Genomic DNA, 25,050 nt, shown 5'->3' with positions numbered 1-25,050 from the left:
AAAACCACAGTAGTCCTTTTATTCACATTTGCTACTCAGTCCCACTCTGACGGTGAGTTCACCACTGGAGACCAATCCGTAGCACAAAGTAAGGCTTTCCCCCCCTTCTCATATTAAAGCAATACATGCTTCCTGTGGAAAATTTGCAAAATGCAAAAAAGTATAGTTCCTCAAAAAATTAAAAACAGAATTCCTATATGATCCAACAATTTCACTTCTGAGTATATAACCCCCAAAATTAAAAGCAGGGACTTGAACAGATATTTGTACACCCATGTTCATAGCAGCACTTACAGTTGCTAAAAGGTGGAAGCAACCCGTGTCCATCCCTGGATAAATAGGTAACAACAAAAGTACATACAACGGAACGTTACTCAGCCTTAAAAAGGAAGGGAATTCTGACACATGTGATGGCAAAGATGAAGCCTGAAGACATTATGCTAAGTGAAACAAGCCAGCCACAAAAGGATAAATACTGTATGATTCCACTTAGATGAAGTCCTAGAATAGGCAAATTCATAGAGACAGAAAGTAGTGGTTTTCAGCGCCTGGGGGAGAAGAGATTGCAGAGTTCGTGTTTAATTGGTACAGAGTTTTGTTTTGCAAGATGAAACATTTCTAGAGATGGATGGTGGTGATGATTGCATAAAAATGTGGATGTACTTAATGTCCTTGAACCGGACACTTGCTTAAAACGGTAAATTTTATGTTATGCATATTTTACCACAAAAAAGTATAAAGAAATAGGTAAAAAATTACCTATGATGTTTCAGTGCAACTCTACTGATAGGCTAACACGGTGCCTGAGTCTTTTTCTAATCTTAGCCTTTCACAGGTTTTTCCTTCCAGTTTCCTCTCTCCTACATTATTGGAAGATACTTTTACATTGCTGTAGTACCCAAAGGAGCCATTTTAAGCTATGCCGTCATATATGAAGCCCTGATGTTTACACATATTATAATCCATGTTGCGGCCTGGTAGACTAGACTGTTAGGACGGACAGGACGCACAGAACTCAATCATGGGGACTGTGGCTGTGAGGACCCTTAAGATATCCTGCTTCCATCTCCTGCTGCGGAAAGATCACTGAGAGAGGTTACCACACGTCTGCTTAAACTTCTCCAGCAATGTCCAATCTCACAACTAAGGTGCAGCTCATTCCATTTTTGCAATCACACGCATCCAACCTACTCTCCTCATTGCACAGAGAAAAAAAAGGAAAGCCACAGATCTCACTCTCAGAAAGCTGATGTCTTCTCTAACTTATCAGTTTCTTTCCAAATAGTATTCTTTAAAGCAGGCTGCAAACTGGCCGTCTGTGGGATAAACCTGGCCTGCAGATGAATTTTATTTGACTCAAGTTTTACAAACCAAGATTTTTTGGTAAAAATCCAGAGCTCCCGGTTCTCGTGAAATGGGAAAACTGACAACACTGGGCGGCATTTCCGCTCGGCCACAACTGGCAGCAGCTGCCCGGTACCCGCTGTCTAGTTTGCCGTCGTCCCCGGCACTCTGTTCTCTCAAAACAGGCTCAGGTCAAATTTAGAAATCCCTACTGGCCCTGAAGCATGTAAGCTTGATCCCTGATTTTAAAGAAATCTTCAGGTCAAGAAGTGCGCTTGGGGGGGGGGGGAGGGGGCTTGGGGCGGGCATCAGGATCGGTGCCATGTGTCACTGACAGGTCTGTGCCACCGACAGCGCTGGGGGACGCCCGCCGCGTCGGGCCTGAGCCAGGCGTGCGGGCATCCGCACTCCCCCCTCGGGGCCACATCCCCCTCGGGGCCGAACACGGCCCGCGGACCACGGCCCAGCACGCAGGCCAGCGGCGGCCTCCGGGTTCCGCTCCCGACGCTTCACGCGCCGGCCGTGCCACAGGCGGGCCGCTGCGCGTCCGCGGAACTCCGAGTCTCCCTCGGAACCGAGAGCGGCGACACCTACCTCGCCGGGCCAGGGAGGCGCTCGGCAGGCGCCCGGTCGGGAGCGGAATCTCGCGACCGCGACCGCTGGGTAGGCGGCCCCCTCACCACGTGGCCGGCGCTGCCATGGCGACGGCCCACGCCGGGCCGCACGTACCGCGCCCGCGCCCGCGCCGGGGGTCTTGGAGCCGCGCCACGCGCAGCTGGAACTCGCGCATGCGCACCGACACCCAGGCCCCCGCGACCGAGCGGAGATGGGTCGAACCACTGCGCGAAGGGGAGAGAGAACCTTGGAGAGGCGGGAGGATGGATGGACAGAGGAAGACAAGGCCGAGACAGGACGCCGGATTGGACGTGACGCTGAGGCATCCCGGCTGTGGAATCCACCAGGGGCCGTGGGGCCGACGCCGACCCCGCGCCGAGGTTCTTCGTGACCTCCCAGCACCCCACCCCCGGCTTGTATGGGGGGGTCCGGAAGGGCGGGGGCGTGGACGTGAGGCCGCGCAGGCGCAGGGAGGCCGGCGGCATGGCGTCCAGGCCCAAGCGGCGCGCGGTGGGCGGTGCGGCCCCGGTTCCGCGCTGGGAGGAAGAGGACGACGGAGTCGAGGATGAGGACGACGACGAGGAGGACAGCGACGAAGAAGAGGACGAAGACGACGAGGTCGTAGACGAGGTGAGGCGCACGCGCGAGCCCTGTCTGGGAAGAAGCTTCCCGGCAGCCAGGGCCGCGTGCGCTGCCGGGGGCTCCGCTTCCCCGCCCCGAGGGGCGTCCCGGGACGCTGGCGGGGACCGGGCTCTCGCTCCCGTTCCGCTTCCGTCTCTTCCGCGCCGCGGCCGCGGGAAACTGTTTTCGGGAGTCCCGCCCCGCGCATACACGCAGTGGAAGGTCCGCCAGGACAAGGAACGAAGCGGAGGTATTTGTGGTGAGGGGGATGGACCCAGAGCGGGCCATGCAGAGCGAAGTAAGCCGGAGAGAGGAAAACAGGTGCCTTGTGCCGACGCAGGTGTGCGCAGTCTGGGACAGTGGTGCTGATGCACCCCGCGGCGGGGCAACAGAGATGCGGGAGCAGAGGCGCAGACGTCGAGCACGGACTTGAGGACCCTGGGCGGAGGGGAAGCTGGCACGTAGAGAGAGAGTGGCACTGACGTATACACACCACTGAGTGTAAAATAGGTTGCTAGTGGGAAGCTGCTGCAGAGCACAGGGAGATCAGCTCGGTGTTTGGTGACGACCTGGAGGGGTGGGATGGCGAGGGTGGGAGGGAGGCTCAAGGGGGAGGGGATGATGGGCATATATGCATACACATAGTTGGTTTCTTTCGTCGTGCAGCAGAAACGAACACAACACTGTAAAGCAGTTATACTCCAATAAAGATGTGTATGTAAAAAAATATTTAAAAAAGTTAAAAAATGAATAAAAAGTCCTGCCCCGGCCGGGTGGGCCCTCCGCATTGCCCCAACAGCACCCTCCTCGGGGACTTTCGTTAGTTCTTAGGCTAAAGCCCCAAATCCTTCTGAGCCTCCGGGGGGGCCCCGAGTTCATCCTGTGCCCTCCCGCACAGCCACCCCGCTGGGTCCGCGGTCCTGTCTCCCTCACGGCGGCCCCCTTCCCATTTCTCGAAGGCCAGCCTCCTGCTCCGCTCTACACGCTGTTTTTTTCCTGCAGTGTTTCCCTTCCTTGTTCAGATCTCAACTAAGCTGTCTTTTCTTTCCCTCAAACTAAGTCCTGGTGATATGTTCTCCTAGAACTGGGTCCTACCATAGAGCCTGGCATTAGAGGTACTTAATATTTGTTGAATGAGTAATTAGGACTGAATGGTCCTTAGGACCCCAGAATGTCAAATAGGTACCCCAAACTTAACACCTCCAAAGCAGAATTGATAATTTATGCCCCTGCTCATAATCTTTGCTATTTCTGAAAACCGGCTTTGCCTCTTGGTGGGGGTCGAGCCAATAGACACAACCAAGAGAAGATCTGGAGAAGGAAGAATGTATTACTTGCAGCAAGTAAGGAGAACACGGGGGATCTTTCTCAAAGCCGTATCTCCCTGAACAGCTAAACTGGGGAAGTTTTAAGTTACGGATACATGTATATTCATGAAGGGGCTTGAGCAGAGAATTCAGCATAAAATTGGGGCATAGGTGGACGGAGTCCCAGCTTTAGTTGATTGAAATCAGGAGGGTCAACATTATTCCATCCTCTACCTGGGTAGGGGCCTTAGTTCCTGCAGAACTTAGATATTACTATGTATAACCTCTGAGGAGGCACTAGAACTCTGCTTTATCACTGCACTATGGTTTGACTGCCTTTTCTCTGTTTCTGCATTCCTCTGTATCCTTAAGATCATTAATTATTGAGACCTGTTCAGGGGCAAGCTTTGTGGCCAGGCTGAGATCACAAAATGGCTTAGGCCGAAAATGGCTTCTCTTATGTCAAGAAAGTCTTTTCTTATTCTTTTTCTCCAGGGACCCTCTAATGTATCTGCTTACATATTTGGTCCCCAAATTCACCAGCTGCTCAAATCCAAAACCTGAAAGTTAAATTTAATTCCTTCTTTTCCTCATCCTTCATCAGTAAATCCTGTTGGCTTTACCTTCCGTATCCAGACATTTCTCATCAGTGATTCTGCAGTGGTCATAGTCCACCCTTCCACCATGTCTTGCCTGGACTTCTATAGTAACTTTTAACTGGCATGCCTTTTCCCATTCTTGTTCCTTTACAATCTCTCCTCCACCCATAGCAGAGAGATCTTTTAAAAATGTAGGTCTGGGGACTTCCCTGGTGGTCCATTGGTTAAGACTCTGCACACTTCCATTGCAGGGGGCACGAGTTCGATCCCTGGCCAGGGAACTAAAATCCCACACGCCATGCAGCGTGGCCAAAAAAAAAAAGAAAAAGAAAAATAGATCTGTTACTTCCGTTTTTTTTTAAATAACTTTTTCATTAGTTATCTATTTTATACATATTAGTGTGTATATGTCAACCCCAGTCTCCCAATTCATCCCACCACCCTCCTTTTCCCCCCTTGGTGTCCATACAGTTGTTCTCTACATCTGTGTCTTTATTTCTGCCTTGCAAACTGGTTCATCTACTTCCCTGCTCTGACCGCTCCAACAGCTTCCCGTTTCACATGTAAGAAAATCCAAAGTCCTAATGGTTATTGGACAGAGAGACAGCTGATGTGGCGGGATCAGAACAGGGAAGAGAGCGATGGGAGAATAAAGTCAGATAAACATGAGGTGGGAAGCGTGGGTGCAGGATTAGGGCTGAGGTTGTTGCGTTGGGCGTGTGATGAGTTTTCCGTGGAAGAGAGCTTTCCCTCGCAAAGCAACTCTTTGGCGCCTTGCCTTGAATGTCTCATTGTTTTTTATTTAGAACTTTAACTGGCTGTTTTGCTAACTTTGGGTTATAGAAATCAGTGCTTCTTGTGTTAACCCGGATACTCTATCAGACTGCAGTGATCGGAAATTTGTGTAGTAAGCGTCACTGAAGATAGTGTAAGAAAATAGGCACTTACATATACTGTTGGTGGGACTATAAATTTTTTTCTTTTTTTTTTGTCCCACCACACAGCTCGCGGGATCTTAGTTCCCCCACAAGGGATTGAACCCTCGCCCCTTGCAGTGGAAGCATGGAGTCTTAACCACTAGACCGTTAGGGAAGTCAGTGGGACTATAAATTGATGCAGACTTTTGGGGGGGGCAGTTTGGTGACATCAAAACTTAAAATATGTAAATTCTCTGATTCAGTAATTCTGCTTGTAAGAATTTACCCTCCAGCAATAATAGTAATACTAAATGTATGATTTAGGATCCCCAAGGACTGGGCTTATTTGGTACTTAAAAGCCTTTAAGGGTTTGTTTTTGGAGTGAAGTAATCCTTTATTTATGGACTATTTTAGAGGCATTGCCTCTTGGAGTCTGTTGTTATAGTTGTCTTACAGAAATAGATGAGGGCGCCTAGCTGCACACACTTCCTTTAGTTACCTGTACTCACCATATTTCCTCCTGCCTCAGGGCCTTAGTATGTGCTGTTCCCTGTGTCAGGAACTCTCTTTACTAGTCCTCACTTCCCAGCCCAAGTGTCACTTCTCTCAGGGAAGCCTTTCCTGAATTTCCAGCCTCCTGTTTCTTAAGCCATTACAGCACCATTCACCTGTGTCTTACAGCATGCATAGTCGTAAGTTTATATTTATTTTATGGCTGTTTCCGTAATGCCTGTATTCCCACCTAGACCGGAAGCTCCGTGAGGGCCTGGTCATTCATGCCTGCTTTGCTCACCTTTTCATCTTGCGTGCCTGGCACAGTGCTTGGCACAGAGGGTACTCAGTAAATATTTGCCTGGTGAATGAAGTGAGGCCTCGTACCCGTGGGTTGAATCAAGCTCTAGGCAACGCCAGGGACTTTTGAAGTGATTTTGTTCTTTGCTCACTCTTACCGCAGTCAGGTAAATAATAATTTCTCCTTTGCTTTATCCAGAACAAACTTTCTCAACATTAGAACTAGGTCACTCTGAGTGCTTTGTTCTTTTCACGCTGTTGTTTCAAAAGAGGAGACGGTGTGAAGGTGCTTTGTCATCTGTGCAGATGGCAGTCTTGGCAACGTTTGCTTATTTTGAAGCGTAGACGGTTCTGGTTCTTTTGGTAACATTTTCTTCTTCTTGTGCTTTTTCTGACACGTTCTGCAGACGGAGATAGAGCCAAAAAGAATGGGGTGGGGCAGGGCAGGGAGAAAAATGCTCAAAGTGGAAAATAATGCCTGAATTATCTTTGTGAGTTACGGATGACGGCCTGTTTTATGTGTCGTTTACAGGAAGTGAATATTGAATTTGAAGCTTATTCTATCTCAGACAACGATTATGACGGGATTAAGAAATTACTGCAGCAGGTATCGTCTTTTATTCATTACACATAAATTTGCTCTTCTTAGAAATTCCAGGCCGTTCAGTGTAAGATCTGTCAGATTCCGTTTTTTCTATTTTAGAATTCCCATTCCTACCCTCTGTACTCGCCTGGAGGGAAGAATTGCTTTCTTCTTATCTGGGCTCCCTCCCCGACTTGAGCCTCTGCTCCCAGACCCCTTCCTTTGATTGGTTAACATATTTAAGTATCCCTTGTTCTAAAATACCTTCCCTTTCATCTTTTAATTACTTGAGCTATTATTCTGTTTTTCTCTGATTCTTCTCCAAACTTTGTGGGGTTAGAGGAGTTCTCACCTGCCAGCCCTGTCGCCACAGCACCGTCTGGTGCCACAGGCAGCAGGCTCGCTGCTTACCCCTCATAAGGTGGCTTTGGTTCGTTACCCTTTAGAGCCTCCAGTGTCCTAGTCACCACATTGCTTGGCCTTATGTCAGCCCTCCTCCCCTCTCTTTCCTCCCCTCCTCTCCCGTCCCCAACACCTCCTATATTACCACCGACGGCCTTGTCTCAGAGTTCTGTGCCTTGGCTCCTTTGATTCTCTTTGGCTTTTTCTTTCCTCTTGGGATTGCTTTTTTGAGCCATCTTCCTGGTCAAGTCATTGAAATTTCATTATTTTTATTTGAATATGCAAATTAGAAGTTTAAGTAGAGAGCAAGCTTTGGTTTTAACTTTAATGTTTTTTCTCCTCTTAGCTTTTCCTGAAAGCTCCTGTGAACACTGCAGAACTAACACATCTCTTAATTGAACAGAACCATATTGGGAGTGTGATTAAGGTAAGCAGGACAGTTGTGTTTATTCTGGTTAAATTAGTTCTTTATCCTAAGTTCCTCCTAATTTAGAGCAAGCAGGCCAGAAACTCAAATTGGAAAGTATTCCTGGGTAGAAGGCCATCTCAGCAATGCAGGCTTATTAGATGCAGTGATCCGGGTAGTGGTAGTGGGGAGAAGGGGGCTGATTCAGAAGATGTTGGGGAAGTGAAATACGACGGGGCTTAACGAGTGATTGGCTCTGAGGGTGAGGGGAAGAGGAGTCGGGGTGACGCCCTAGTGTCTGGCTGGAGAACCACGATAGCAGGCCCGGAGGAGGACCAGGTTAGGAGGGGCAGCCGGGCGAGGAGGGGAACGGGAGTGTGGGTTTGTACATCTTGTGTTTGATGTGCCTGTGACACGTGCACGTGGGGTAGTGAGCAGCGGCTGGAGACTGGGCCGTTTTCAGCAGGGAACCAGACTTCCCAGACTGCAGCCGTGGCAGCGGCTGAGGTTGCCCAGGGAGAGCAGGGACAGACTCTGGTCATAGCAGCGTCACTTGGGTGAGTGAGCCGAGTGGCAGAGCCTGCCGAGGAGACTGAGGAGCTATGGGGAGGGGACGAGAAAGCCGCGCGTGGTCACGCAGGGCAGGGAGTGCGTTTGGAGGAGGGAGCAGGACTGGGACAAAGCCCGCCTCTTTGCGTCCTCTGCGGGCTCTCTGTTCCCTTTGCTGCCTGACACACTGCCCTGCAGCCTAGTGTTTTAGGGCAGAAGCAGTCATCTGTTTGACTTGTGAATCTGCACTTTGGACAGAGCTCAGTGAGGACAGCTCACATTTGCTCCAGTCACGTTAGCTGGAGAGACTCCATGGGGGCTGGAGGGTTTTCTTGCAAGATGGCTCCCTCCCATGGCCGGCAAGCAGTGCCGGCTCTCCACTGGAGCCCTGGGCCTCCGGGGCCTCCGTCCCTCTAGTGTGGGCCTCCCTGCCCAGGAGAGCCAGGTGGACGTGCAGAGCGCCACAGGGTACCGGCCTGTTTCCACCACTCGCTTGCTCGGCAGACATGAAGGTCTATGCAGGTTCAAGGGGAGGGCGCACAGAGTGGGAAGAGTGTCTGGGTCACTTTGTCAGATGAGAATGTGGGATAGGAGATATCGTTGTGGCCATTCGTGGAAAATGCCGTCGGCCACCGTGACCTTCACCTGTCTCCGCGAGCACCTCTGACGATGAGGACGGTGCCTGCTTCGTAGATGGGGGTGAACGAAATCAGATGCATAGAACAGTGTCTGGCACAGGGCTTGTGCTCTGTATGCATAGCTGTCCCCATCCAAGTCTTTTTCCTATTCCCAGCATCTGTCGTCGAGCTTATTGTAAAAAAGCAAAACAACTCCACCGCAGTCTAAGGTTCCACTCGAACGACCTCACCTTCAGCCATCTCACTTTGTTTTCAAAGCCAAAATTCTCGAAAAATAGTCTGCATTCGGTTTCCACCTCCTCTCCTCCTAAACACCTTAATCTGGATTTTACCTCCAGCACTCTCCTGACGTCCTGAAACTGATGGGATCACCATCGTCTTTGTCACTAAACACAACGGGCGCTTTTCAGACCTGCTGCCAACATTCGGAACCTCTGGCACACGGTGTCAGGAGGGAGAGGGTGGGTGGCTCCTTGGTAGCGCCCTCTGACTAGCTCCGTGGGGGGAAGCAGGCCGCCTGCTCCATCACCAGACACTCGTGAGCTCTGGCTGATCTGTGTCCTGAGACTTGATGGGTACCGATGAGAAGCAGGCACTTTTGTTTTTGAAAAAGCTTATTCTCTAGTGGGGGATTCCTCCTTTAATTGCATAATGACGCAAGTCTGAATTACAATTATGGCTTCCACGGAGTCACCCGAGGTGTCCCAGCAGTGAGACTTCCTGTTCCTAGGACGGGCTGCCAGAGCTTTCTCCGGAGCCCGTGTAACTGGGGGGTTTGGACTCTCCTAGAGAAGGCTTTTCCAAGGGTCATGGAGGGAAGGGGCTTCTGCGGACGGCACGTGCGAGGCTGGGGACTCAGGGCCTGGGTGTTATGCAGCCGGTTGCTCAGAACTCAGGGGCCAAGAAGAATCGTGTTGAGCAAAGGGGCCCAGGAGAGGTCGGGGTGGGCTGGGAGGAGGCGGGACTCGGGTCAGGCGGGGGGGGGCGGGTGGTGGTGGACAAGACGGATGGGGTGACCAGCCCTGCGGAGCCAGCGCCACTGCCTGGATGCCTGGCGCCTGTTGAGGAGGGGAAGGGGGTGCTCGCTGCTTCCCAGCCGGGTGAGTGGGGGGGGTTTCTCAGGGCTTCACGCTGAGGGTGCCTTCACCCCCCAGCCTCTGTCTGTCGGTACCACATGGGCTTTGCCACAGCGTCTGGGGGACGGAAGCTGTGTTGCTCTGGGGAGACAGGGCGGGTTTACACAGCTCACCGTTCTGTACCCCTTCCCCCTCGCCTCCAGGAGCAGACGTGCCCTTGGTCCTCTCACCCTGGACCTGTTCGTCTCTCCTGAGCTGCCTTCTCGTCTTCTGCTTCTGCAGCCTCCTGTTTTGTTGAGCTCGAGGCGTCTCTCATCTGGGCGCGTCGTGCTTTCAGTGAGCAGACCTCTGAGGCCTTGCCTGAGCCACCCCTGCCTTCCGTGTTCTTTTCCCACCGGCTTCCATAGAAACATTTGGCTGTAGAGCCTGGCCGCCCCTTTGCCTGGGGCCCCCGGGGGCGCTGCCCGCTGAGACCCAGAGCCACGTCCTCCCTCGCCCTCCTCAGGGAGCCCAGGTCCCCCCGCAGCTCTGTCTGCTTTGACCTCCGCCCCTGAGGCAGCTTCCACTCGCGCTCTGTTCCCGCCCTGCGGCCCCGGCCGCTGGGGGCGCCTGGCACTGCCGACGGTACCCGGCGGAGCCGCGGGTTTGGTGCCCCCTCCCGAAGGACGCGCTCGGGGACAGACGGGGCCGCATGGATCCCTGCTGTCCTTCAGGGGAAGAGCAGCAGCCTCATTGTATTTCATCCATTCAGCACATGTTCCCTAAGGCTGTAGCCTGTGCCAGGCTCCACGCTGGGGGCCAGGGCTGCTGCGAGAGGCGTTACCACTCGGACGAGCAGACCAGCAGCGGGGGAGGAGAATGCGGGCCACGCGCTGCGTGGAGCCCAGCCAGGCGGCTCACCTGGAGCCAGGCGGCTCCCTCTTCGTTCTGCTTTCTCAGCAACTCGTTGCCTCTCTTGCCCTCCTTTTCTTCCCTCTGCCCACGTGCACTGAGGCATGGTTCACCCTCAGCGGTGGTCAGCAGTGGCCAGTGCTCTGGGCATGGGTTTCGGGGGAGACAGTGTTGTGGGTCCACAGAGGAAGAAGCCCGGGCTGGCTCCTGCCAGGTCGCTTAAGAAACAGACTAAAACCGTTTCTTTCCTTCATGAGGTCTCACCTGTTCGGGATTTGTAGTACCTTGAGGAAAATGTCTTAAGAGTCTAGTATAAGGAAGTTTAGAGCAGAAAGAGGTCATCCAGAATGTAAGAAGAGGACAGGATCAAGGGAGGTGAAGTGATGTGATTTTAGTCCACGATGCTTTTCTAAGGTAACGACAGTAAAACAAAGTTATCGTCTGAAAAGTGCAAAGATAAATGAGGTCTAGATTCTAAGACTTGGTATTGCACTTCTTTCCAACCAAATATAAACTTAATTTTTTTTTCTTTTTAAAATAGCAAACGGACGTTTCAGAAGACAGCGATTCTGATGTGGATGAAGATGAGATTTTTGGTTTCATAAGTCTTTTAAATTTAACTGAAAGAAAGGTTGGTTTCACTGGGTGGCATTAGAGTGGTTATTCCTTAGGCCAAACCCTAAGGAGTTAATTTTATTTAATGCATGATGAAAGTGTCTTTTATATCAGACAGTGATATTAACTATAAATATGTGTGCTTTTGTGAAATCTTCTTGTAATCCTTTTTTCAGTATGAAGGCTTTTTTGTTTTCCTTTGAATAAGCTGTACCCAGTTACAGTCGTTCACTGCCTGTGGTGTAGAAGATTGTCACCTGGTTTTTCAGGAAGGCGTGTCCTGATGTTGGTATTGACACAGGAGCTGTTTTGCCGTCCCTGCAGCTGTTTTCTTTGATTCTGAGTCTTTGTTGCTTCCTGAAGTTGAGGACACTTACTGACATTTATTTGTATGTTCATTCATTTCTTTTTATTGACTCATTGATGAGTTCTAATGAAAAACCAGCAGCTTCCCCTGCTTAGAATAAGATGCAGGCTGTACTTTATCGTAATTTTTTTAAAAAGTTTATTATTTTATTGGCTGTGTTGGGTCTTCATTGCTGCACACGGGCTTTCTCTAGTTGCAGCGAGCAGGGGCTACTCTTTGTTGTGGTGCGCGGACTTCTCGTTTTGCGGTGGCCTCTCGTTGCAGAGCATGGGCTTTAGGCACATGGGCTTCAGTAGTTGCAGCACATGGGCTCAACAGTTGTGGCTCACAGGCTCTAGAGCTCAGGGTCAATAGTTGTGGTGCACGGGCTTAGTTGCTCCGCGGCATGTGGTATCTTCCTGGGGCAGGGATCAAACCCGTGTCCCCTGCCTTGGCAGGTGGATTCTTACCCACTGCGCCACCTAGGAAGTCCTTTATTATAATTTTTTTGTTGTTGTTAAATGAATTCAAGATGATATATATATTTTTTAATAATTTTATTTATTATTTTTTGGGGGTACACCAAGTTCAATCATCTTTTATACACATATCCCTGTATTCCCTCCCTCCCTCGCCTTTATTGTAATTTTTAAGTGAACTTTCCAGTTACTTCCATCTGTCTTTGTGGGATGGACTAGAATGTCTATCCCAGGATGTCTGAGTGTTAGTATACCCTTCTCCACCGCTGACAACGGGATGGTAAATAGCCAGGTGTAGTTACTTTAGAGAAATACTTAAGCAGTCAACACTGATGACATAGAAGGTTGTAAAGGTTTTGGCAGAACACTGCCCTTACCTGTAAGATAAAAAGTGATAGCTCTCATTTTGGAGTTTTCTCCTGTAAGTGATGGCCTGTAATAAAAAGCGAGCTTTCTCTTTACTTTCTAGGGTACCCCGTGTGCTGAACAAATTAAAGAGTTGGTTCTGCGCCTCTGCGAGAAGAACTGTGAAAAGAGCATGGTTGAACAGCTGGACAAGCTTTTCAATGACACCACCAGGCCTGTGGGCTTTCTGCTGAGTGAAAGATTCATTAACGTTCCTCCGCAGATTGCACTGCCCATGCACCAGCAGCTTCAGTAAGACACTTCGGAAAATGCCTGTGAACCGTCGTTTTGTCCCAAGTGGACTCACAGATGTGATGTAGATGGAATATGTTGGTATAGAGGGTTCTGCCCCTGGTTTAAGCACATGTGGGAGTACCTGTGAGATGCATGCATTACTCATAAGTGGCTTTTTTGAGGAGTTTTAGTGACTTAGGAATATCTTGACAATAGTCTTAATAATCATAAAGATTTACATGGTATAAAAACAGTTGAGTTTCACACAGATTTTTTACCCCACTTGACTGAAGTTTTCCACCCTCCTCACAGATGGATTTCTGTAACACACAATGTTGAGTAATTACAGCAGTAGCAAACAGTACAACTCCTCGGTCCCACTGGGAAGCTTTATGGCTGATGCACCCCTGGTCCTGAGACTGCATCTCTGGCTTCTCAGGGTTTGTCATTTTGTTTTTTAATGCAGGAGTTTTAGGTTTACAAGAACATTTAAATGTAAGAAGGGCTAAGAATTGATATTGCCTGTGCTTTGAAATGGAGGAGGATGAGATTACAGGCAGGCCCCCAGGCTTTATAGAATAGTATTTCTCAGAGGTCATGGCACTTCTTTGTGATTTCCTTGGAAATAGTTGGTGCAAATGTAACTATAGTCTGAAAACCTTTACTTTCCCATTTTCCCTTTACAGATTCATTGCTTTTTGGTTTTACTCTCATTTTCCCTTGCCCCCACCCCTCAGCTGATACTCCTGTTGTACTTCTGGTGCCTAAGTGCTTTTTGTTTTGCGTTGTCTTTTTTCCTGATCAGCCGGAGCACGTTTATTTGGTTTCCGGGGAGGGTTGTCTGCTTTCTCCTGATCCTCTGTTGGAGAAAGCTGCAGTGTGTTGCTCTGAGTTTCTTTACGTTTCTGTTTAGGCAGATGCACAGGGTTATGTAGGATCTAAAGAAAGGAAGGAAAGAAGTAAAGGCCTCATTGTTCTCTCATTGACTGTGGTAGTTCAGGGCACGTGTCTGGCTGTTCCTGCAGGTCGTCAGAGATGAGTCCCAGATGCCGGTGTTTGGAGACTGCGGTGGTCACGTGCTCTGATGGCACTGGTCATGGCCCTGTGCTTTCGTGTGCTTCAGTTAAATGTTTGTTGTTTTAAAAAATCCAGATGCTTAGGTATTTTTAACAGAGCAGTGATGTTGTGTGAACTTGAGACTCATCTGTTAGCTGCTGTGTATCCACAACTCAGACATAATCTGAGAGTCAGTGTACCATTAATTATAAAAGGCACTGCCACAGTCCGTCAGATTTGCACCTGGCCACATAAAGCTCATTGCTTTAGAAGCGTCCAGATCTAACATCTTTCCTTTAAGCCTGTGTCACAGCAGAACCCAGTGAAGAGGCCTCAGTGGTTTTCTCTGTGCTCTGGTCTGTTGGTGGATCTTGCCTTAGCCAGCAGCCAAACCGTGTGTGGGGGTGTGTGTGTGTTTGCCTTGTAGGAAAGAACTAGCAGAGGCACACAAGACGAACAAGCCATGCGGGAAGTGTTACTTCTACCTTCTGATTAGCAAGACGTTTGTGGAGGCAGGAAAAAGCAACTCCAAAAAGAAATGGAGCAGCAAAAAGAAAGATGAGTTAATGTTTGCAAATGCAGAAGAAGAATTTTTCTATGAGGTGAGACTGTCCTGTTCCATCTCTCTGTTTAGATGTAGATAAGGATTTTCTTGACTAGTCAGGACTTACTGCTCTCCCATTTATGTCAGAGTCCTGCCAGTGTGGCCATTCTGTTTTTAACCCTCCGTATCCCTGGCAGCTAGGAGCTAGTAACACTGGGAGTGGGCATGGGTGATCATCGACCACCCGATGGAGATCGGGCACTTACAGCATGCTCACCGTGAGATCTGTATTCTCAGACTGCCCTGGGAGGTTGGCATTAGCCCGGGTGCACAGATGGGGATGCTGAGTCCGAGGGAGCTTGGAGCCACTGTCTGGTTGGTGTGGAAGATGCCCCAGCTGGACCCTGCTTGCTCTCCCAGGCTCATGTGCTACCCTGTGCCCTTAGTCCTCGAGGCTGTTCCGCTGGTGGGATTTCTAGCACTTTCTCCCTATCAAAGCTTGTGCCATGACAGACAACCAAATACCAGAGCATATACTTTCTCATGCTGCCTTCCTCTCAAAAATGTTAAATAAGTCTCCGAGGAGGACATATTTTTCCTGGATTGGGTGATATTTATTTTAAGGCATCCACTAAAGACCAAAGCACTATACATTCAGCTCTGCCCTTATTTTCCAGGAAGTGAATAAGTGAAAATTAAAATTTTAAAACTGTGTGCCTCAGCACTTCAGGTGGACCGTGTCAGGGACATATGTATGGGTGTTATAAGATGCGCTAGTTATGCAGACTTACTTGTCTTCACACAACAGCTTGGTGCCAAGGAAGCAGCTCGGACAGTGGGTAAGACCAGCTGCTTAAAGATGCTTCTCATTAATTGCCAAATTTTATGAGTCTTAATTTCACTTGTGTATCACAAGATTATTTTGAGAATCAAATGAGATTATGAATAGGAGTGACTTCAGAATTATAAGCAGTATATAGGTGGGTAGTAGTAGTATTACTTAGCTGCCTGTTCACCTCTTAGAAATGGGACACTTCTACCCATAGTCCTCACGTAGGCTAGAAATCTATTTGGTGAGTGTTTAAAACGTCTGCCTGACTGTCCCATTTGAGCTTATTTGATTCTGTGTTTTGCTACCTTTAGCTGTCAGTCTTACTACATATGCCAAGCAGTACTTTTTATCAGTTAAATGAGTTTTACCTTTCGCTTGTCTGAATTTTACATGTATGGTTCTTTGGTTTAGAAGGCAATCCTGAAGTTCAGCTACTCAGTGCAGGAGGAGAGCGACATGTGTCTGGGAGGCCGATGGTCCTTTGATGATGTACCGATGAAGCCCCTGCGAACTGTGATCTTAATTCCAGGCGACAAAATGAATGAAATCATGGAGAAACTGAAAGAACATCTGTCTGTCTAACCCATTTCCCAGGGACAATGCTGGGCTTGTTTTTTGTAAAATTACCAGAAGACTCTGTGGAGGTTTACTGAAAAACTCATGACTTTATTCAGATTAAGGTCCTCTACAAAAAGCAGGGTTCTGTCACCCGTGTCTGTGACATATTTACAAAATATCTGCTTTTTAAATTTTTGGTCAAATTAAGAACAGTTGATTAAAAACTTTTCCAATAAGAAGAAAAACATGGAGCAGTAATTTAAAGAACTCAATAAAAACTTCTATTTTTAGTTTTTAAATAATATACAAAGTGTTATTCTTTTCAGGCCTATCCTGTGTAGGGTATGACATCCAGCTTCACCGTCGAGTCTGCACATCACGCCAGTGGACCAGCCTCAGGCTGCCTTTGGGATATTTATTGCACATCAGGTTTTGTGTAGAAGCTTCTTGAGAGTCACTGTATAGTGCATCTTTGTTCAGTAGTTTCAGGGCACTTCTCACACATTTTCTGTTCCTTTTTCACTGTTGAGATGGGTGATAGATGATCCATCACTTGCTGTAGAATATCCTTGCTTTCACTAGGAGGCAGATTACTGAAGTAGTATTGTGGTGCCAACTGCATAAACCTGTGTAAAACAGAAAATTATTATTAGTGAGAGGTACCAAATGTGACTGGGTAGGTACTTCCCAGGTCTGGAGAACCTGCTTGTAGAATTCTGATTTGTTCAAAATCTAGGCAGTGGCTTCGTCTGCCTTTGTAGAATGAATGCTTTCTGTGGTTTTCATGGAACCAATTCAGTTGCATTTCTAGGATAAGTTGGGTCCTCTGTGCCACACAGCATAAGTGACAGCCCCCACTCACCACTGGGGGAAACTGGTACTTCCCCAAGGCCCATCACAGTTTTGTGACAGATCAGATGAGGTGCTTGGGAGAACTCTGGGTGCGTAAGAGAGGGGGGAGTATCTTTCGTCTCTTACTAACGAATAGCACACCATATCCCGCTGCTGAAGCTGGACACACCTGAAGCTGGGCACACCTGCAGTTACTTGTGGCTCCTGCCTAGAACATCACACTGCCCAAGTGGTAGTGGTACCTTCACAGTGGGTCCAGCATCTGCAGCAGCTTGAGACTGGTCTCCATTCTCACTGCTGTCCCTACAGCCCACTCAGCCAGAGGGATGTTTAAAATCTACAGAGAAGAAGTTACCCTTGCTTGAAACTCTCCAATTGCTCTGTACTGCACTTAGGATCAATTCCAAACTCATAACGTGGCCCATAAGCCTACACCTCTGCTTCCTGCCTGTCTTCAACCTCGCCTCCACCCCTGCCCTTCGCCACTTGCTCCAGTCTCAGTGGCTCATCTCTTTTTTGTTTGCTTTTTTATAAATTTATTTCATCTTGGCTGTGTTGGGTCTTTGTTGGTATGTGCAGGCTTTAGTTGCGGCAAGTGGGGGCTACTCTGTTGCGGTGTGCGGGCTTCTCATGGCAGTGGCTTCCCTTGTGGACGGGCTCTAGGCATACAGGCTTCAGTAGTTGCGGTATGAGGGCTCAGGAGTTGCGGCCGTGGGCTTAGTTCCTCCCTGGCATGTGGGATCTTCCTGGCCCAGGGCTTGGACCCGTATTCCCTGCATTGGTAGGTGGGTTCTTAAGCACTGTGCCACCAGGGAAGACCCTGCTGTTCTGCGAGGTGGCTATGCTCATTCCCCCTCAGGGTCTGCACCTGCTAGCCCTGTTCCTCTTCAGGTGCGGCGTGCTGTGCTCTGTGTTCTATACTGTATTCTCTCTTTATGCTGTAATCTCAGAGGCGTGAACACTTCTTAGTCATCGATAGAGACCTGCCTTTAGACGGTACTCTCAACATAAATTTAGATTGGTAGCAGTGTAAATTTATATTGAAAATGTAAGGAAAACCAAATTTGTGATTTGCTCTTCAAGTATGAATTCAAAAGAAACCCCCTTTTTCTCCATTAAACATACAGTTCAGGAGAGATTTCTGAGGCGACTCTGATGTAGTTGTTGTCAGATATGCTGAATTTGTGGAAGAGAACCCACTCCGGCATCTTCTTGTTGACAGAGTAACAGGACAAGGGGTGCAGCTGTGCAACCTGCTTGTGCGTCAGCATTAAGTAGTTACCGGACCCATCAACGTCCCGAGCAATCTGAAAGGCAGCGTTTTAAAGAAAAAAGATTTTGTATTAATATGGAGATCAATACACAAAAATATGTTGTTTTAAAAATTCCAAAATACTTGATACAGAATAGTGAAAACTACAGATTTGCCACCCATGTTTTCTATTTTCAGATACAGAAAATAAGACACACACACGTCTTGCTCAGAACTTGGAGCCAGTGATGAGGACGACGAGTGGTGTCAATTTCAGGGCAGCGTGCCAGAACAGTGCAGCTTCCAAGGTGAAGGTTTTGGTCAAGAAACAAAGCTAGCATGCTCCCTGCCACACTGTGGACTGCGCACGCATGCAAATGTCCAGGGCTTCATTTAGTCCTCTTGATAACCCTGTGATGTAGGTACCTTACTTTTTTCATACAGAGGAGAAATCCCTGCTAAAATACCCTTTTTCTCCATTAAGACTGCTTTAGAGTTTAGCTGTGCATACTTATTTCTGTAACGTGCATTAGTTTAGACGCACTACGTTAGTCAACCTCCACGCTGGGAAAGAAACATTGGGGTGTTGCCTTTACTTGTTGTTGGGCATTACGTCACCAGGTAAATGGGAGCAAACAGGTGAGATGAGGGACTGTAACTGACGTTCAGCCAAAAAAAGTGTTGTAACAACTTTCCTCTGTGATGAAAAAGATCTTTTGGACAGAGTTAACATTCTAGCTTAGTCCCTCCATTCCCTTGAGGGGAAGTACATTTAAATACCAAATCTTTAATAACATAAGGGTTTTTAGTTTTATTTTAAAGTTATCCATAAAATAATCATCCCAAGTGGGAGATTTCTGACAGGATGTTCTGAATATGTGAAATTTTGTGGAGACCACACTGCAGGTGGCCTTATCCATTCCTACCTGCATGAAGTAACCAGACAGAAGAGCTTTCCTTAGGTTCAGAGTATTTTCCTTTGAGCCAAAAGCAGGTTCTGTGTAGGGAAGCTCAATTCGCTTGATAATTTCTAAGAGTTCAGCTCGGATAACATCTGCCATCCTGAGTGCAGAGCAGTTGAGGAAGTAATCGTGACACCACTTTTCAACACAGTCTAGGAAGGAACGAACAAAAGGCTGTCAGGACTGAGAGCCCAGGCCGGAAGGTGCTCTGTCTCTACCTCCTCTGCATCTCCCCTCCTAACAAGGTCACCACACAAGTGAGTGGGAGGGAGGCAGTAAGGACAGGGACCTCTGCTGGCCGTAGAAGTGGCTGTCCCTGCACTGCCAGGAAGGGAGAGGGTGCTGGCTGGCAGGAGCTGCAGTGGCTGTGGGGGAGTCCATGACCCCACCGACTGGAAAGTGCAGGTTCCTAGCGCTGACCAAAAGTACATCACCTTTCAACTGGCTCGTAAGGGGCAGAAGAGACTGTCTTAAGATCAACATTTTGTCCAGTGTGTATACAGCAAGGATGTACGTGGCCACAACATTTAATCAAACTAGGAGGGAAAAAGTTTACAGAAGAATACCTCTGACCCATGAAAATACCTCACATTTAATTATAAGAAAAGGGTTACTACCAGGCTGGTTTGATGTGACAGTGAAGCTCGCCTGCCCTAGCTGCAAATTTTGTATTGAAATTCAGTACCCTGGATCAGTGTGAAGTTATTCTTTCTTGCCGTCTGTGATCACTTAAGCTGGACCCAGAGTTCTGCCTGGACCTGGGAGTGCACATGGCCTTGGCACAGTGGGCTACGGACCTTCGTCCACCCTGTCCTGTCCACTCGCCCAGGCCTACATGGAGCCACAAGAGCATGCACGTGGTTACGTGATGACAGCCATTCGGCTTGCGTGCCAAAGATGCTGCCAGATTCCCGGTGTACTTTCTGGCTCCACTGACAACTTTTTCTTCTCAGCTTTGAAAAACTAACCGCCTGCTCTGTACACACCTGCCACTCTGATTGCTGTTATAGTTCCCACGTTACTTTTTACACCATCTGTTGGAGCAAAGGAGGTAAAAGCAGCATCGTGGAGAACAGAAGTGAGAATGACCCTCCCTGTAGGAAGGGAGCTCCTCTCTGGCTGTGACGGCCTCACTGCTTTCCCCGTCTGCCCCTGGAGACCCTTCCTGTCTTTAAGGCCCAGCATCGGAGCTTCACGTGGAGGAGTTTTCGTTCCCTCGTCACAGGGAACGGGAACACATCCACTGTGGTTTAGACATTCCCAGGACTCCTGCCGTAGCTTTTCCACAGGCCATCCTCCTCCCCTGGACGCACCCCCCCCCACCAGGCTCCAGCCTCCCTCAGCTCCTCAGCCTCCCCATCACAGTCCCCTGGAGCTGGCGTTGGTTGGTTGGTTTTGAGTGCTCCATGTTCTCTCTCCACCCAGCAGTGAACCTGCCACGTTATGAAAAGCACACAGCACAGCTTGACCGGTGGGCACCTAGAGATGGCAGTTCCTTTCCTTCCTCCCCGGACCCGGGAGGGCAGCAGCCATGCTGTGCTAGTCTCTGCGTCCCTCCTCCCTGTGTCCCCAGCGAGCGCGCTCTGAAGGCTGCAAGGCTGGGTGCTGGGGTCTGGGATGCAGGCCCGCCCTCGGGGAGCAGAAGGCATGGGTCTACTGCCCGGCAGGACCCTGCGGGGGCCTGAGGGCCTGGAGCCCGTCCCATGCAAGTGACCACGGGGGCCTGGAGAGAAAGAGTGTTTCACGAATAACAACTCAGCTTTGTGTGGGGAAGGGAAGGTGGAATTAGGTGATTTCTGAGAAGGCCGAGCATTCACTTACGCTCGCTGGTGGCATTCAGGGCCGTGTCCTGGTAGGCCTTGTAAATGTTGATGAGGGTGAAGTGATCTCCTTCAGGATGTAAGAATGTCTTCCAACATGACAAGGCGGCCTCCTCCACTCCGCGGGGCAGATGCGAAAAGCAATTAGGAGCTTTAAGAGGCAAAAGGTCATCAGGTCATCAATAATATGTTCCTTTAGCACAACAAGCGGGGGGGTGGGGGCCTCACTGCTGTTTGTAGCCCTGCTCCCGGCTTATTCTGTGAATAACATGTTATCCTTGTTTACTTAGAAATCAGAGATGTTTAGGGTGAGCTGTCATCATGTTTCTCCTTGTTTCTGTTTGTTATCTTTTCTCAGGTCTGCTAAGCACAGCTGACACCCTGCTTGTAAATATTACAGTGGGGGCTGGGGGACCTGAGCCCCTCAGAGGCCCCGGCCCCGGTCCCGGGACAGGGTTAGAACTCAGGTTCTAATGCAGCACAGCCTTTGGTTTGTTCCGCCAGTAAAAGAATCAATTAAAATCTATAAACCGAGATGAATGAGGTGGCAGGAGATAAAAACACGCACCTATGTTGGGTGGGGGAAGAATACTTCTAGTGACACGCTCTTCTTGATCTGTACCGATTACTTCAGCAAAAGCAAACTTAGGGTGCTTTCACCTGTCTGATTTAAGAAATTCACTGGGTTTTTATTTAGATTTTTTCATACTAAGATAATTCTTATAATTTTCTACCTTTTTAAACTATTAAAATATTTAATTATCATTTCAAATGGATCTCATTTAAATCTATACCTGCTGCAGACTCACAATACAAAAGAACCATCTAGGCAATACCTGTTACCATGGCAGCAATTGTTAGCATTTCATCTACACAGTCAAATTCACAGGATGCTAAGATAGACTTGGACAGTTGTGGATCAAGAGGAAATTCTGACATGATGATTCCAAATTCAGAAAGATTTCCATCATTGTCCAGTGCTGCCAGATAATCTAAGTCTTCCAAAGCCTGCATCAAGCTTTCTGGCGCTAGGGAAGACAAAATTAATAATTAGAAAGTCTTAAACAACCAAGATGGAGTAACAGCTACTGGATTTTCCCTCCCACACAAAACAACCAAACAATGAACAAAATATATGAAACAAGACAGAGAACATCGGGTAATGAAGGACAGTGATTCCTGAGGGGGGACACCTCAAGAGGCGAGCCCGAGGACTGCCCAGCTCACTGCCTTGAGAGTTTCCAGGCTGTGGTGTTGGGAAGGGACCCAGGGCGAGCTGCCAGACTTCCCGAATTACAGAGATGGTGCTGAGGGTCTCGGGAGCCTAAGGGGGCCAGAGCCTGCAGGTCAAACCTCCTGAGAGGACAGAGCTCTGCAGCGAGGACTCCGAGGAGCTACAAGAGCCCTTCACTCACTCAGCAGGACCCGTGGAAGAAACCACTCTGGGCCAGAGAAGGAACCATCCAGAGGAATGGAGGGTCAGCTCCTGGCGCTCACATGGCATCTATGCCCGTTCCCACCAGCCAGGCTGCAAAGCCTCATGATTCACGGGGTTCTGGGGAGGAAACACGGAATAACCACACCCACATGTGCACTGTTTCAGTGCCATCTCACTAGTCCTAAAATCAAGACCTGAAAGGATCACTATGCATCCCAGGACAAAGCTCAAGAATATTTATAGGAATACAAAATATCCAGTATCCAACGCAATAAAGTGTACAATGTCTAGGATCCAATAAAAATGATGAGGCATGGAAAGCAGCAAAATATAATCCCATAATAAAGAGAAAAACAAATCAACTGAAACTGACCCAGAACTCACAGAGATGACATATAGTAGACAAGGATGTTGAAAGAACAAATAAGGATTGAAGGCTAATTCTCTCCATCCCTTTATTTCCCTTTTAAGTTTACATAATATCAATAACGGTATAGTGTTTAAAGTGAGGTATTCTCCTTGTCCTTGCAAAATAAAGTCAGATTAAAATAAATACGTGTGTTTTTCACCAGGCCTCACAAAAAGCAAATCACTTAGCATGAAGCTACTGGATTGTCTACCTGAGAACCTGGAGGATTTATGAGCTACTGAACGGCTTCACTTGTCTCACTTCCAACATGTGCCCGGCAGGCGGGAGACAGAGCCTGTGGGGACCTGAGAAGCAGTTTAACCTCCCTGCAGCTGGACGTTCAAGGTAACGAACTGTGCAAATTTACTTATTTGCTGCCAAACTTTGACCACTAAGCTATTTGTCAAAATTTCAGGCTGTGTAACTCAAAAGCCAGTCCCAAATTCAGATTTGATAAAATCCCATCTTCCCATCAAGAGATACGGGAACACTGGGAGAAACCCCACTGCGGGCTAAGGAAGGACCCCCAGTGCTGCAGGCAGCTCCTCACATCTCCAGGCCTCTTGCTGGAGGAGAGAGTGCAGAATGGGCGTGGCCGCAACCTCTGACACATGACTTGCCAGCAAAAGATCAGTTACTGGGAAAGCAAGTGTCGGGCTGGGCTGAGGAGCCGTGAGCAGCCTGCAGAGAAGCCAGGCGTATGCTGGGGAACTCGGGCGCGGCTTTCATCACACTTGGTAGAAAAGAAGCTGAACATCCCTGTTTTTTATTTCCTTCATCAAGATTTAAAACTGAGAAGAGCATGGCCCCCAGGGGATTCCATTCCTGGGTTGTGAGCCCTCGGCCCCTCCCAGGCGCTAGCCAGGAGCACTGGTGGACTCCTTGTTCATCTGGAGACCCTGAGGCAAGGCTGAGACCCTGAGAAGTCACAGTCCCGGGAAGTAAACAGATGGCTATTTAGAAGAAAAGTCCGAGGTGCCATCAGTGAGCCATGAAATCAAAAGTAACGGCTGACCTGCCAGAAAAGGTGCAAGAAGCAGCAGCAGAAATAACATCTCAGATTAAACAGAGCAGGAGGGGGCTGGGTACACAAACTTAATTACTGAAAGCTGTTTAGAAACCAGTTTCTATAAATCAGCAAAGCTGCTGCACTGTAAGTTACAGGATCTCTGGCAACCATCCCTGTAAGCACCTGGCTTGACAGCCAGCCTCTGTCCCCAAAGGGCACCTACTCTTCGTTTTTATGTCCTGGAGTAGAGCTCGCTGCACACAGGGTTACTCACGGACATACCTTCGTGATGCTGCTCCCGGTCCTAACACCAGAAAGAGGGAGGACGTTCTTGGGGTTTTATTATATTAGGAAGAACAAGTTAATGAATGCAGATTACACAGGTGAAGGAACAATAATAGCTAACTGAATAGGATTTGCTAAGATTACATTCTACATTTGAAGACATCTCCCCAGTATGGCCCATAAAATTCCCTCCGGTACTTCTTTATGGCAGTGCTATTTAAGTGGAATCTGTGGTAAATAATGCTAACAAATGGAATACAAATGTTTTAGTGCAAAGCCTCTTCTTTACAGCGTGCAAAATCACACTGCTTTATTCTGAAGGCAATTTCAATATGGACAAAATGCCATTTTTATTAAGCTCTACTGCCAACGGCAGCTGTGCTCCCTGTGGGACAGCTCACTGCAAGGCCACATGCTGCCCCCCACTGCCAGCACGCTAAGTCACTTGAAGGGCTATTATCACACTATTTCTTTATGGTGACCATTCCCCATGGAACCCCAAATGCCAGGCACCCATACTGAATCTGCATTTTCCTGCCACAGCATCTGCAGAAAGGCTGCTCATGAAGAGGCCATAACTCTGGAACAAGGGTTTTAAAAAGTCCACCAGCTGGAGGGAGGGACTGACTCAGTGCTGATTCTAAGCAAGAGCGCAGGTCTGATGAGGAGTCCGAGGCACTGCTGTGTCATCTCCAGAACTGATGGCCTCACATAGCACCTTTCGATGGCCTTGAAAAGTCTGCCAAAATTTCAGATGTCCCATAGCAGGAATCATAGGTTGTTCCCCTCCCCGTCACAGGGACATCTACTCAGGCACTCAGCAGGAAAGAGAAGAACCAAGAGACAGACAGAAGCTGAGTACAGTGCTATTCAAGCCTCTGTCCTCAGGTGTCCCTGAGGCACTGCCACATTCTCGTCTTGGATTTCACAAGACACCCCACGTTCCTTATCACAACACACTTCAGCTTATGCTCGTCTGAGTGGCGTTACTAGCACTTGCATCCAGAAGAATTCTGATACGTATACTACATCAGAAATTCTGTCACAGAGGAAGAGTGTATCAAAAAGGCAGGGATGAAGTTGGCCCGGGAAGGAGGACAGCTGTGCTCACACAGAGCTTGCCGTGTGCCTCGTACACAGGTGAATTACATGTACACATGTGAAGACGGACACGGAGAAAGAGTGACAGCTGTACAGGGTGGGAGCAGAAAAC

The 25,050-nt window shown here is 48.6% G+C and overlaps 3 protein-coding genes across 16 annotated transcripts in view; 1 reads left to right on the top strand and 2 right to left on the bottom strand.

Annotated features, from left to right (window-relative positions):
• UROS (uroporphyrinogen III synthase) overlaps positions 1-2,444 on the bottom strand; it is a 44,350-nt gene extending 41,906 nt beyond the window's left edge. For 3 of the 7 annotated variants that reach the window (XR_009053648.1, XR_009053649.1, XM_057734178.1), the window contains exon 1: positions 2,206-2,444. Coding sequence is in view for 3 of the 7 variants with exons in the window: in XM_057734178.1 (XP_057590161.1) it covers positions 2,206-2,444 (239 nt within the window). In the remaining 4 variants the exon portion in view is untranslated. Of the gene's footprint in view, positions 1-1,938; positions 2,134-2,205 lie in introns of those variants that run through there. The other 4 variants (XM_057734175.1, XM_057734174.1, XM_057734173.1 and 1 more) reach the window with 4 other exon arrangements.
• On the top strand, positions 2,443-16,109 carry BCCIP (BRCA2 and CDKN1A interacting protein). Of its 2 annotated transcripts, XM_057734179.1 has the most exons (7): positions 2,443-2,589; positions 6,729-6,803; positions 7,528-7,608; positions 11,283-11,372; positions 12,651-12,838; positions 14,304-14,478; positions 15,664-16,109. In XM_057734179.1, the coding sequence occupies exons 1-7, from the start codon at positions 2,443-2,445 to the stop codon at positions 15,832-15,834; spliced, it is 927 nt and encodes a 308-aa protein (XP_057590162.1). In that variant the 3' UTR covers positions 15,835-16,109. The 2 variants fall into 2 exon arrangements, with proteins under 2 accessions (XP_057590162.1, XP_057590163.1); XM_057734180.1 differs by lacking the exon at positions 11,283-11,372.
• The window catches only part of DHX32 (DEAH-box helicase 32 (putative)), a 57,627-nt gene continuing 48,474 nt past the window's right edge, over positions 15,898-25,050 (bottom strand). For 6 of the 7 annotated variants that reach the window (XM_057734162.1, XM_057734158.1, XM_057734163.1 and 3 more), the window contains 5 exons: positions 21,533-21,724; positions 20,698-20,847; positions 18,841-19,028; positions 17,788-17,969; positions 15,898-16,436 (listed from right to left, as the gene is read on the bottom strand). In XM_057734162.1, coding sequence (XP_057590145.1) covers positions 16,265-16,436; positions 17,788-17,969; positions 18,841-19,028; positions 20,698-20,847; positions 21,533-21,724 — 884 coding nt within the window. In that variant the 3' untranslated portion in view covers positions 15,898-16,264. The remainder of the gene's footprint in view (positions 16,437-17,787; positions 17,970-18,840; positions 19,029-20,697; positions 20,848-21,532; positions 21,725-25,050) is intronic. The other variant, XM_057734161.1, reaches the window with a different exon arrangement.

This window comes from Hippopotamus amphibius, chromosome 5, assembly GCF_030028045.1.
Source record: "Hippopotamus amphibius kiboko isolate mHipAmp2 chromosome 5, mHipAmp2.hap2, whole genome shotgun sequence".
NCBI classification, from domain to species: Eukaryota; Metazoa; Chordata; class Mammalia; order Artiodactyla; family Hippopotamidae; genus Hippopotamus; species Hippopotamus amphibius.
Note: the sequence above shows the minus strand (reverse complement) of the source record. Positions and strands in the feature narration are given on the sequence as shown.